Source organism: Bubalus bubalis, chromosome 23, assembly GCF_019923935.1.
Source record: "Bubalus bubalis isolate 160015118507 breed Murrah chromosome 23, NDDB_SH_1, whole genome shotgun sequence".
NCBI classification, from domain to species: domain Eukaryota; kingdom Metazoa; phylum Chordata; class Mammalia; order Artiodactyla; family Bovidae; genus Bubalus; species Bubalus bubalis.
The window spans coordinates 35,654,364-35,668,857 of NC_059179.1; the positions used below are offsets into that span (position 1 = coordinate 35,654,364).

Genomic DNA, 14,494 nt, shown 5'->3' on the forward strand with positions numbered 1-14,494 from the left:
TTCCATTGATCTGTGTGTGTGTCCTTCCCCTAGTACCATGCTGTTTTGGTTGTTGTATCTCTATGGTAAGTTTTGAAGTCAAGTAATGTCAGTTTTCTGAGTTTCTTCTTCTCCCACAATATTGTGTTGACTATTCCTCCTAGAATTTTGACTGGGATTGCAGTGAATATATAGACTAGACTGGGAGCAGCGATGTCTTGATAATAGTAAATCTTCCTGTCCATATATATGGACTATCCCTTTATTTACTTCCTTGATTTCTTTGATCAGAGTTTTGTAATTTTCCTAATATAGATCTTATCCACATTTTATTAGATTTATACCTGTTTCAGTTCGTGTGGGTGCTATGTAAATGGTGTTGTGTCTTTATTTCAAGTATCTATTGTTTATTGTTGATATGTAAGAAAGCGATTGACGTTCATATATTAACCTTGTATCCTGAAACTATAATCACTTACCAGTTCCAGGAGTTTTAAAATTGTTATTGTTGTTGATTGTTCGGTTTTTTGTACATAGATGATCGTGTTATGTGTGAAAAGACAGTTTTACTTATTCCTTCCCATTTTGTATATCTTTTATCCACCACCCCCCTTTTTTGGCTTATTGCAGTAATTAGAGCTTCCAGTAAAATGTTGAATAGGAGTGGTACAGAATATATCTTGTCTTTTTCTTTTTCTTAGAAGGAAAGCATATGTTTTCTTGCCATTAAGCATAAATTTTGGATAATTTTTTTTTTATCAAGGTGAGGAAATGCCCCTCTATTCTTAGAGTTGTTAGAGTACTTTATATGTTCTAGATATAAATTCTTTATCAGATACATGACCTATATTTTCTTCCATGCTGTGTGTTAGTTTTCATGTTATTTTTAGTGTCCTTTGAAGCTCGAGAGTTTTTAATTTTTAAGACTCTTTTATCTGTTATACATTTTGTCACACCTGTGGTGTCATATTAAGCATCCTTTGCCTAATGCAAGGCAAGGAATATTTGTTTCTACAGTTTCTTCTACAAGTTTTATCCCTTGTAGCTCTTAAATTTAGGCATTTTATTCACTTTTTAGTTAATTTTTGTATATATTGTAAGGGAAGGGTTCAGTTTCTTTCTTTTGGATATCCAGTGGTCCTAGCGCCATTTGTTGAAAAGAGTATTCTTCCCTTTCTTTGAATTGGCTATTTTGGGCCCTTGAATTTCCACATGAATCATAGGATTGTTTTTATTGTTCAGTTGCTAAGTGCGATCTCAGGACTGAAGGCTCCTCTAGCCTTCACTATCTCCCGGAGTTTGCTCAAATTAGTGTCCATCAAGTCGGTGATGCCATCCAACCATCTCATCCTGTGTCACCCTCTTCTCCTCCTGCCCTCAATCTTTCCTAGCATCAGGGTCTTTTCCAGTGAATCTGCTCTTTGTATCATGTGGCCAAAGTATTGGAGCTTCAGCTTCAGCAGTCTTTCCAGTGAATATTCAGGATTGCTTTCCTTTAGGATAGACTGGTTTGATTGCCTTGCAGTCCAAGAGTCTCTCAAGAGTCTTTTCCAGCATCACAATTCAAAAGAAAAAATTCTTTGGTGCATAGCCTTCTTTATGGTCCAGCTTTCACATCTGTACGTGGCTACTGGAAAAACTGTAGCTTTGATTGTTCGGACCTTTGTCGGCAAAGCGATGGTTCTGCTTTTAACTACGCAATGTTTGTCATAGCTTTACTTACAAAGGGTTTGTCAGTTAAAAAACATCCAATTGGGATTTTATAGAGTAAGTTGAATCTGTAGATCAGTTTGGAAAGTATGACCATCTTAACAATATTTTGTTTTCCAATCTAGGTAAAAAGGTATCTTTTTATTTTTTAGGCTGTCTTTAATTTCTCTCCTCAATATTTTCTTGTCTTCCTGGTATAAATTTTATGTGTTTCATTAAATTTATTTCTAAATGCTTTATTGTTGTCGATCCTGTTGAAAATTGTTTTATTATTTTTATCTTAATATTTTTCATTTCTTGTAATAGAAGGACAGTTTATTTTTTGCACATTGTTCTTTTAGCCTCCAAACTTGCTAAACTGATTTATTAGCTATAGCAGTTTTTTGTAGGTTTATTTGAATTTCTGTGAAAGATCATGTCATTTACAAGTAGAGTTTTACTTCTTCCTTTCCCATCTAGAAGCATTTTATTTTCTTGCCCGTTTTCCTTTCTATAATCTCAAATACAAAGTTGAATAGAAGTGACAAGAGTAAAAATCCTGCTTATTCCTGATCTTAGAGGGAGAACATTTTGTCTTTGACCTTTAAGTATGACGTTGCTGCTGCTACTAAGTTGCTTCAGTTGTGTCCGACTCTGCGCGACCCCATAGATGGCCTCCTACCAGGCTCCCCTGTCCCTGGGATTCTCCAGGCAAGAACACTGGAGTGGGTTGCCATTTCCTTCTCCAATGCATGAAAGTGAAAAGGGAAAGTGAAGTTGCTCAGTCGTGTCCGACTTTTCGCAACAGCATGGACTGCAGCCTACCAGGCTCCTCTGTCCATGGGATTTTCCAGGCAAGAGTACTGGAGTGGGGTGCCATTGCCTTTTCTGAAGTATGATGTTAGCTATGATGTTAGCTGTGTGTTTTGTTTGTTAGTTTTGTAGATATCCTTTGTATTAGGCTGCTGTAACAAATTACCACAAACGATGTAGCTTAAAACAATGAAAAGATATTCTGTTACAGGTCTGGAGGCCAGGAATGCAAAATCAAAGTGTAACCGTGGCCATGCCTCTTCCAGAAGTGCAGGGAAAAGGCCTTTCTTTGCCTCTTCTAGCTTGGCCTGTTAGTGTTCCCGGAGTTGTGCTTGAACCACTCCAGTTGCTGCCATAGTTACATTCTGGTTTTTGTTCTTGTTCAGTTGCCCAGTTGTGTCCGACTTTGTGACTCTGTGGACTGCAGCTTGCCAAGCCTCCCTGTCCCTCACCATCTCCCAAATTTGCCCAAGTTCATGTCCATTGCATGGGTGATGCCATCCACCCATCTCATCATTTGATGCCCCCTTCTCCTGCCCTCAATCTTTCCCAACTTCAGGGACTTTTCCAATGAGTCTACTGTTTGCTTCACATGACCAAAATACTGGAGTTTCAACGTCAGCATCAGTCTTTCCAGTGAGTATTCAAGGTTGATTTCCCTTGAGACTGACTGGTTTGATCTCCTTGCTATCCAAGGGACTTTCAAGAGTCTTCTCCAGCACCACAGTTTGAAGGTATCAATTCTTTGGCATTCTGCCTTCTTTATAGTCCAGCTCTCACAACCATACATGACCACTGGGAATACCATAGCCTTGACTATAGGGACCTTTGTGGACAGAGTAATGTTTCTGCTTTTCACCACACTGTCTAGGTTTGTCATAATAGCTTCCTGCCAAGAAGCAATTGTCTTCTGATTTCATGGCTGCAGTCAACATTTGTAGTGATCTTAGATTCCAAGAAGAGGAAATCTGTCACTACTTCTACATTTTCCCCCTCTGTTTGCCATGAAGTAATGGGACCAGATGCCATGATCTTTATTTTTTAAATATTTAGTATTAGGCTGGTTACCTTACCTCCTCCTCTTTGCTGTGTGTCTCTTAAATGGACCCTTGTCATTGGCTTAAGTCCACTGGATAAACTGTGATGAGTTCCTCATCTTTAAATCCTTAATTTAATTGTATCTGAAAAAAATACTTTTTCCAAATAAGGTAACATTCCCAGGTTCTGGAGATTAGGACATGGATGCATCTCTTGGGGTGGGCACCATTCAGCCTTACCAGGTTGAGGAATTTACCTTCTGTCTCTCTCTTTTTGGGTGTTCTTTTTTTATCAGGAAAGGGTGTTGGAATTTTTCAAGGCTTTTGCTGTATCTATTGGATATATATACACACACACAGAAGTGGGATTGCTTGATCATATGGCAGCTCTTGGTAGTTCAGTTTTTATTTTTATTTTTTTCAGGAATGTCCATACTGTTTTCCAAATTGACTAAACCAGTTTCCATTCCCATCAGTAGTACTTCTATATCTTTTCTTCACATCCTTGCTAACACTTAGCTTTTCAAACTTGTTAATTATTTTAAATTAAAATATAATCGACATATAACATTATATTAATTTTAGGTGTACAGCTTAGTGAATTGATACATGTTTGTGTTGTAAAATGATTACAACAGTAAATTTAGTTAACTTATACATATAGTTATGAATTATTTTTTCTTGTGATGAGAACTTTTAAATTCTTAGCAACTTTCAAATATAATGCAGTATTGTTAGCTATAATCAGCATGCTGAATATTATATTATCAGGGCTTATTTGTCATATAACTAGAAACTTATGCCTTTTGACCACCTTTACTCATTTCACCCACCTTTTACCACCTGCCTTTTGTGTCCACCAATCTACCCTCCATATCTATAAGTTCATTAAAAGATTTTTTTAGATTCTACATATGAGTGAGATCATAATGTATTTCCCTTTCTCTGACTTATTTCCCTTAGTGTAATGCCCTCAAGGTCCATATGTGTTGTTGCAAATGGCAAGATTTCCTTTTTTGTGGCTGAATAATATTTCTCTAGCTTTTTCTAGTCAACAGTTGATGGGTACTCAGGTGGTTTCCACGCCTTAGTTATTATAAATAATGCTGCAATGAGTATGGGGGTGCAGATATCTTTTTGAAATAGTTATTTCACTTGGATAAATAGAGTGGAATTACTGGATAATTTGGTAGTTCTATTTTTTGAGAAACCTCCATACTGTTTTCCACAGTGACTGAACCAATTTATAGTCTCATCAACAGTTCGTAAGTGTTCCCTTTCCCACATCCTCACAGCACTTGTTACTTCCTGTGTTTTCGATAATACCATTCCAACAAGTGTGTGTGTGTGGGCGGTGGTATCTCATTGTGGTTTTCATTTGCGTTTCCTTGTTGAGTGATTTTCATGTATCTGCTGATTCTTTGTCTTCTTTGGAAAAATGTCTGTGCAGATCCTCTGCTCATTTTTAATTGTTTTTTTTTTCTATTGAGTTATGTGAGTTTTTATACATTTTAGAGATTGCATTTTCTCAACTCCACAAAGCCAGGCCTGCTACGGAGAACCTGTTATTTATTTTGCCCAGGGCATTGCCTGAAGTGTGCAAGTGCCTAAAGTGTGCAAGGTTATGCACATTTGGCCACTCAGCAGAGTGGAGCCAGTTATACACGTGTGCTCGTGCGTGACGTGTAGAAACTAAAGTGTACTGTCTGCGGGGTGTGTTTGGGGTACTGGCTACATGGGGGAGGGATTTATGCGTATGCTGGCTTGGGTGAATCTAATTCATCCTATGAAGTTTATGGGTGGGCTTCTTGGTGAAGTTCCTGAGGTAGTTAGTAGAAACCTTTGTCCTTCTTGGGTTTTGTACGCTGGTTGCTGAGAGCCCTGTTTTCTCTCCCCTGCTGATCCCATTATTGTTTTGGATGGCGTGAAAAAGAAGTGGGCTTCTTGGGCAGTACCCTGCTTGGGTGGATGCTAGTCACCCACTAGGCTCTCTCTTTGCTCATGGGTGGAACAGCAGCTTGGAGAAGTTTCTCTTGACAGTGAGCTCTTGCCTTGGGGCAGGTGAAGTGAGAAAGGTAAACTGTTACTAATCGCTTCGGTCCTGTTCTTGGAATTTTTGCTCTAAGTAGTGCTAGGACTACTCTGCTGGACTGCTGGGCTCTCACAAATGTACTCCTGTCTCCAAGTAGCGGAAAAATCACTGCTTCTGTGGGAGCACCAAGGTGCTGTTGACTGATAAAATAACGCACAACCTAAAGGTTCAGAATTATGTTTTATTTGGTGGACAAATTTAAGGACTTAGGCCCAAGACACAGCATCTCAGATAACTCTGAGAGACTGCTCCAGAAAGGCAAGAGAGAAGCCAGGTTAATAGGAGTTTTTGCAGCAAAGTCCATGTAGCCAGAACATCAGAAGATTACTGTTACTTAAGGAAAACCAGACATCTCAAATTAAGGAACTTAGCACTTTTTCTACATATGAAAAGATACAAAATCTAGGCTCATAGAAATCATTGCTTTGAGATGCACCTCAGCTCTCTGGGGCCAGATGCTTCTCATCCTGAATCTGCTCAGGGTGCTCTGTCCAGGGTGGCCTCACTGGCAGGCATTCTGTTTCCATTCTGAGTTTCCTCAGGGCTCACCATCGAGGTTGCAATGTGATTGCTCGATGGCTGCAGCATCCTTTTTTTTTTTTTTTTTTTACTGATATGACAGGCAATATTTTTTATTCACAGCAGGAAAATCTTATTACAGCACCTTGATAATGTCTCTCCCCTGTATCTTCTTATTCTGGCTTATTAAAAAATTCAACATTTTCATATGCTATCCCATTGCCTTTTGGCCCTTATTGTTTCTGATGAGAAGTCAGTTATTTATCTTATTGGGGTTCTCTTGTATGCAAAGAACCTTCTTTCTGTTGCCCAAGATTTTATCTTTGGCTTTCAGTATTCCTGTTTTATGTCTGAATGTGGCTTTTCTGTACTTTTTTCTTACTTGCAGTTTGTTGAGCTTCTTTAATATGTATGCTAATGGTTTTCATCAAATTTAGGAAGTTGTCAGTCATCATTTCTCAAACAATTTTTTACCTTTTCCCCCTCTACCTTAGAATTCCCAGTAAATGCATCGTCTTGCTGTTAATGGTGGTGTACATTTCTCATAGACTGTTCATTTTCCTTTCTGTTTTTAGAACTGCAGAATCTCTACTGATTTATCTACTAGTTCACTGATTTTTTTCTTTTATCTGCTGAAATATGCTATTGAGCTTCTCTGCTAAATTTTAAAATTTCAATTTTATACTTTAAAATTCCACATTTTTCTTTTCCTGGTTATTTTTCTTTGTTGATGCTTTATATTTAATAAGATATTGTTATACTTCTTTAAATTTTGTTTTCTTTGCTGCTGCTGCTGTTAAGTCGCTTCAGTTGTGTCCGACTCTGTGCGACCCCAGAGACAGCAGCCCACCAGGCTCCCCTGTCCCTGGGATTCTCCAGGCAAGAATACTGGAGTGGGTTGCCATTTCCTTCTCCAACGCATGACAGTGAAAAGTGAAAGGGAAGTCGCTCAGTCGTGTCCGACTCCTAGCGACCCCATGGACTGCAGCCTACCAGGCTCCTCCATCCATGGGATTTTCCAGGCAAGAGTACTGGAGTGGGGTGCCATTGCCTTCTCCTTGTTTTCTTTAAGTCTTTTTAATAGCTGCTTTAGAGTCTTCTTTTTTTTGTTTCATCTGGCATCTGGGTTCTCTCAAAGGTGGTTCTGTTGCTTGCTTTTATTCCTGTGTATGGCATGGGTCACACTTTCCTATTTCATTGCATGCCATAATTTTCCCTGAAAGCCAGGCATTTTAGGCAGTACATTGCAGCAACTCTGGATCCTGACTTTTCCTCCCTCCCTGAGGCTGCTGTAATTTCATTTGTTTAGGGACTTGGCTGAATTCTTTTAGTGAAGTCTCTCTCTTTCTCCACATGCCTTTTTAGTGAAGTCTCTCTCTTTCTCCACATGCGTCCTCTGATGTTCCTCTTCAGATGGTACAGGCTGGGGAGAAACATAGTCACCCTGGGATGATTGGGATTTTAGCAGAGTTCTTCAACTTTTTCCTCTGAGCTCTTTGTTAAGCTATCTGCCTCTGTTTGTATCACCTCACCCCCTGTGAAGTGAAGTCTCTCAGTTGTGTCCAATTCTTTGCGACCCCATGGACTGTAGCCTACCAGGCTCCTTTGTCCATGGGATTTTCCAGGCAATAGTACTGGAGTGGATTGCCATTTCCTCACACCCTAGCCTCCACTAATTGCCAACTGATAGTTCTGTTATTTTCAGCAAAGCTCTGTGGGCATGAATTGCTCCATGGTCTGAATTGCATTTTATACCTTTTACAGGGGTAGTCTGTGAGGCTAGTTGTTGATGTTCTGACCCTAGTAAGGCTCTTATTAGCTGTCTTTACCCCTGATTCTCTCCGATAAACTTCTGGTAGGTCTATTTTTAACTTTTTATTCTCACATAGATACTTGAGAAACAACCTCCATTGTTTCTGAGAGTGCCTTTAAGGCTTGAAGTTTGCTGCCCTGTACCCAATGAAGTCAGGTTCCCCTGGGAGAGCTTTGGGCCTTTCCTTTTCTTAGGCTGCCTCTCCCTGTTGGGGATAACCTCTCTGTGATTGCTTTGGAAATATAGGTGGGGGTTTCTGGCTTGTTCTTTCAGTGACACCACTGTGTTATGTACACTGGATATTGATGGTAGCCTTTGCTCTTCTCAGCCTTCTTCTTTTATCTTGGAACTGTTGCCCTGTAAATTAGGGGTGAAGATTTTTGGGCCCTCGTGTTCTTAACCTGTATGTGAGGCCTGGCTTCTACTCTGTGAGTGGGAGCAAGGTAGAGAATGAGCACTCACACCTCTCGTGCTTTCTCCTTGAATAGAGCTTCTGCCACCAAGAGTTAGGGGGCATGAGAAGTACTGGCAATCTGCTACTCCTGGTTGTATATTATTGGCCTGAACTAGGAACTGAGGGATAAAGGAGTATTCTCTTCTCAACCTTACCAGCCTGGGGTTGAGCAGTCTTGCTGAACAGGTTGTGTTTGTGTCGGGAGGTGGTGGTAACGGGAAGAATGAGAGTTGGTAATGAGTCAGATATCATGAACTGTTGCTGTTCTTACTGAAATGTAGTTGATGTTCCTGAGTAATTCTTTATTTGTTGTTGCTCTTGGCAAAAGGTTTTGAGATCCAAAAAAGACATTTAAAAAAAAATAATTTTTACCAATTATAGTTCTTTCCCTGGGGAGATTGTGTATGGACCTCCTTATGTTGCCATTCTGTAGGTCATTTCCATATTCTTTAAGCATTTGTTGCTGTTCAGTCGCTCAGTCGAGTCCAGCTCTTTGCGACCCCATGGACTGCAGCACACCAGGCTTCCCTGTCCTGCACCATTTCCTGGAGTTTGCTCAAACTCATGTTCATTGAGTGGTATTAAATCTATGGTTTCTAAGATACTATATTTGCCTTATTAACTGTACCATACATGTTAACTGTGTTTATGTTCTGATTCTTTGTTTGTACTGGGGATTTATTTATAAAGTATTGACTCATATTGTCCTGAACCTTTAATATATATCAGTTCATTCAGGTAAAATATACTTGTGAACATATATTTGTAGTTTTTCTCTCAAAATTGCACTGTAATTAATTAAAAGAACATTTACATTAATTTTATTGTTTCTCAAAAATGCATTGAGATTTTCATTTATACACAATATAGATATACCTCAGAAATAATCTTAAGCAAATGAACATGAATACAAATGAATACCAACTATGTCATTCCATTTTGTAAAGTACAAAGACAGCCATCTAAATGTTTGCTATTAGAATCAGAATAGTGGTAATTTTTTATTTTTTGGTCTTAGTACTCATTGCTTAGTTGTATTCATTTTGTGGAAATTCATTGGGTTTTAGACTTATGTGCACTTTTATGTATATATTTAATGAGTTAAAAAACATTTTATTGGATCCATATGCGTCATATAGTTTTAACTGCATACTGTTTAGAATAAATTTATTACATTTAACTTTATTTACTTTGGTGTTTAAAACTGATGATAAGTCAGTCCTCTAAAGAAAATTTGTTTCCTACTTTTATAAATAAAAACAAAATGCAAAATATAAATTATTATGAAATCATTAATGATTATGTTTAATATTGTGTTTCCTCAAAGCATTTTAAGGTACTCTGAATCTCAAAGTATTTTTTAAAAACATTGACGTTTAGAGGCCATTTGTTAAAAATAATAAAGCGTGTTATTTTTACAATTCCAAGGAAAATTCTGTATTCAAACTAGATCCTTTCTGTACTTGATATAAGATCAGGGAGGTCTTTTTATCTTTTGTAATACATTTTTAAATTTTATCCTGTAGGACTATTTTGAAAGAAAGTGGGTTTGCCAGATACCTTCATTCAGCTGTTCTTATCAATGGAGCTATGCTTATTTTTGGAGGAAATACCCATAATGACACTTCCTTGAGTAACGGTGCAAAATGTTTTTCTGCCGATTTCCTGGCATATGACATAGGTATGTATCTGTTAGGACTGTACAAAGTAGGAAATACCAGAAGTTTTTCATGTAGAGATTCTCAAATACATTACTAAACAGCATGTGTATATGTCATTTTAGAGAGAGAAATTCAGCAACAGATTTTGAAAGGAATTCTCTCCAATTTCAGCATAAATAGTAGTATAGGTGAAGGGAGCAAATGAACTGAGGTGAATGAGTGGTGAAGGCAGGGGAATTGAGAAATCTGGGTTTGAATGTCCTATTCGAAGGCTTTTATGTTTTGTGTTCCTACACGAGCACTTTATTAGTCTGTTTTGTTTGACTATTACTGTGTTAGTTTTGATAATGGATAGATACGAAGCACTATCAAATTTACATTGCAGAGAGTAGGAATACAAGCATTTTAGATTTAGTGGGGATGAGCACAGAAAAATTTAAATTAAACTCACAAGATATACTTTCATGGTATAGGAAGCTGATAGAATTAGAGAAAGAAATATAAAGATAGAAAAGCTAATGAAATAATATTTTGGGACAAAATGGAAACCCAGAACATATCTAAGCATGGAAGTAACTAAGTTTTTACCAGGGAATCTAGAAATATAATACATCTATGATTTTAATTGATTTTAATTATCTTATCTATAGTCCTATCAATTTCTGAATGTTAAACAATGTATTTATTGAAATACTAAATTTAGCTACCTATTAGACCACTGTAATGAAAAAATTTCTTCTCTCTGTATATTATAGATAAAACCTAGCTGATTTAAATCTTTAGCAGCACTTAAGAGCACTTTTTATTGATTGTGTGAGGTAATATACCAATTTTAAGCTATTAAGGAACATTTTGATAAATAAAAATAAAAGAGACCAAAGAGTAACACATTTAATGGATATAAGAAGTATACTTCCACTCTTAAACATCATAATGGTACATAATCTACTTTAGAAAATTATTTCAAGTGTCAGCATATAAAGAAAATTATGAACTATTAATAAGCACTTTGACTTCTAAACTATTGTAAGCATGTTTGGAAAGAAATTCCTAGTAATAAAGTTAGGCATAGTTTTAAAACTCTATGAATATTTGCATGTGAGTCATCATTGAAAAGAATTCACTGTCTTTTAGAACCTAAATAGTTAAATATTTGCCTTTTTGAAATAATAATTTGAAGTCATGGTTCATGATGAAATGGGATTGTAATGGCTTTTATAAGGCTTAAAAATCAGTGCCCCAGATCCAGAAAATCAGTTAAATGAAATACAGAATCTAGGCTGGTTTATTATGATGAGACAGTAAGCTTATTTCTCAGGTGGATGAACATTTTATGTGTTTTTCTTCTAGGAATTAAAATCCTAGGAAAAGTGTAGAATTTTGTTGTTATTTTTAAAAATCCATGAAGTGAGATGTTGAACTTTTGAAAAGATTCTTCAGGCAGCTTCTACTCAATTTCTATATTTTAATGAGCAAATTAATGTTGAGCTATTTTGTAGCTGACATATTGGGAATTTATTTTTATTTCTTCCATATTGTTCAAGATGACCATATTTTAGGTTTTATACATTTAAAATATACCAAGGTGAAAAACATTAGAAATATAAGTTTTTCAGAGAAAGAAAGGACTCAGATTATTATTATTCTAATAGCTACTCTTTATTAAGTCAGTTCCAAGAGCTAGGTACTATTGTTGCTGTTTAGTTGCTAAGTCATGTCTGACTCTTTTGTGACCCCTTCCAGGCTCCTCTGTTCATGGGATTTCCCAGGCAAAAGAATACTGGAGTGGGTTGCTATTTCCTCCTCCAGGGGATCTTCCTGACCCAGGGATTGAACCTATGTCTCTTGTATTGCAGGAGGATTCTTTACTGCTGAGCCACCAGGGAAGCCCTATAATAAGAGCTTTATTTACAATGTCTGTAACCTCTCTAATAACCTTGTAAATAAGATGTTAGTAAACTCAATTTTAGATTATTAAGCACAAGACTAAAAGGAATTAGTCCAAAGCCCTGCTGGTGGTAAATCCAGTTTTGTTAAAAACTCCTAAATTGATAGTCTTTCCACTTGACTACACTGTGGTGTTTAGTTGACTCCATTGTATGTTCTTAATTTTGTCAATAAATTACATGACACTTAATTTTTAGTAATGTTTAGTAATGTTTCTTAATGCTATGGAAAAAGTAAAAGTTGCTCAGTTGTGTCCAACTCTTTGCAGCCCTATGGACTATGAAGTCCATGGAGTTCTCCAGGGCAGAATACTGGAGTGGGTAGTCTTTCCCTTCTTCAGGGGATCTTCTCAACACAAGGATCGAACCCAGGTCTCCCGCACTGCAGGCAGATTCTTTACCAGCTGAGCCACAAGGGAAGTCCAAGAATACTGGAGTGGGTAGCCTTTTCCTTCTCCAGGGGATCTTCCTGACCCAGGAATCAAACTAGGGCCTCCTGTATTGCAGACAGATTCTTTACCAACTGAGCTATCAGGGAAGCCCAATGCTATGGAAAGATAGAAGCAAATAATTAGTTTCATTTTTCAAGCAAACTGTTAAAATTGGAGGAAGAATAGCACATTTTAACAGTATTGTTTTTTAACATAGGTTTTTGTTTGCCCTGTGCTAATAAGTAACAACAAAAACAAAAACAGCCTTACAATCAATACAGGATAAAAGCATTTTGTTTTACCTTATTTGATTATTTCTCTGCAGTTCCCAATAAAGTCTTCCTTCCCTGCCCAATCTGTATTTATTCTCCTGGGTTTGTATCATCAAATATTGAAATATTTTCTTGGGAAAAGTGCTTTTCACATTTCAGAAAATGTCTTCCAAAATAATTGTTTTCCTTATGAAGTATAATTTTGTGGAAATAAAATACAACCATTGCATAATGAGCCAACTATGAAATAGATCCTTTTGGGGAAAAATGTCATGTTGCTAGTTTTTCTCTTTTGCACAGTACACTCGGAGTTTATGGCATATTTAATTGGAACGCACCTTAAGATTTAGTTGATTGCTTTGTGTTCTGTGATGTTTAGACAGTAAAAATATGTATGGTAATACTAATTTTTCATTGCTCTAAAATGTACTATTTCAATCGTACTGCCATAGTAAATTTTATATAGCCAGTATCATTAATCTTTGAGGACATAACCTTGCCTTCCCAGTTCTCATTATACTATACATGATGGATGTAGAAGGCATATGATGGTGATTTTCAAGCATGACTTACCTTGGCATTCCCTTTGAAGGTTGAAGGGAGAAAAATCAGACCTCAATAATCTGATTCTCTTAGATTAGGCACTGCGTATTCATATTTTTTAAAAAAATGACTCAGGCACAAGTGATCATAGAACCAGCCTGGTGAATAAGACTCAGTGGACTGTAGCAGATAAAATGATATGTTACTAAATTTTCTAGCTTGTAAATCTAGCTTGAACACATTTTAAATCTGAAAACTTTCTTAATATATTTTTGTCATTGTTAGTGGTATCCTTATTGCACCTGATTCAAGATTAAAATGAATCTGTATCTAGTAAAGATACAGCCTTGTAGTACTGTTGAGGCTAAAGGTGCAATGGAAGGACTTGTCTTACTGAGCTGATCTCAGGTTATTAGTTACATTTATACTTTAAAAAAATAATAATTTATTTTTGGCAGTGCTGTGTGGCTTGCAGGATCTTAGTTCCCAGACCAGGAAGCAAACCTCTGCCCGCTGCAGTGGAAGCACAGAGTCCTAACCACTGGGCTGCCGGGGAATTACCGAGACATAGTTTTACTTTTCGGGGCTTCCCAGGTGGCTCAGTGATAGAGAATCTTCTTCCCAAGCAGGAGACATGAGTTTGATCCCTGAGTTGGGAAGATCCCCTGGAGAAGGGAATGGTGGCCCTTTCCGGTATTCTTGCCTGGGAAATCCATGGACAGAGGAGCCTGGTGGAATGCAGTCCACAGGGTCACAAAAAGGCACTCACAACTTAGAGGCCAAATTACAGCAGCAGCAGCATTTATGCTTTTAACCTGTTTGTCTGTAGAAAGTAAATAGTGTCATAAAAGTTAGTTTTGTAGGGTCCATGGGATAAAAGGAATCAAGCAGTTTGTAAATTTTTCACGTCTTTTTTAATAATCCACCAATCTTTTGAGGGGTTTGACTGAAGATTTCAATATTTGCAAATGAGAGATTTTCCTGAATTTAAACATACCTTAAAGTTGAATTGAATCTTGGGACATTATTTCAGAATTATTTAAAAAATCTATTATAGGATTTTCAGTAGGCCTAACATAATTATGATGGTTTTAATTACAAATGGTGGTTATTATTTTTCAATTATTATTTTATTTAATATTTATTAATATTTTTCAATTATTATTTTTCAAGAAAACTTATCTAAGAGTTAGGAGATTGCATAGAATTATGAAACAAGATGAAACATAGCTCAGAAATACATTG

The 14,494-nt window shown here is 37.0% G+C and overlaps 1 protein-coding gene across 5 annotated transcripts in view; it reads left to right on the forward strand.

Annotated features, from left to right (window-relative positions):
* The window catches only part of ATRNL1 (attractin like 1), an 802,632-nt gene that overhangs the window by 126,191 nt on the left and 661,947 nt on the right, over positions 1-14,494 (forward strand). For all 5 annotated transcript variants that reach the window (XM_025273995.3, XM_025273996.3, XM_044935104.2 and 2 more), the window contains exon 10: positions 9,923-10,077. In XM_025273995.3, the coding sequence (XP_025129780.3) occupies positions 9,923-10,077 (155 nt within the window). The remainder of the gene's footprint in view (positions 1-9,922; positions 10,078-14,494) is intronic.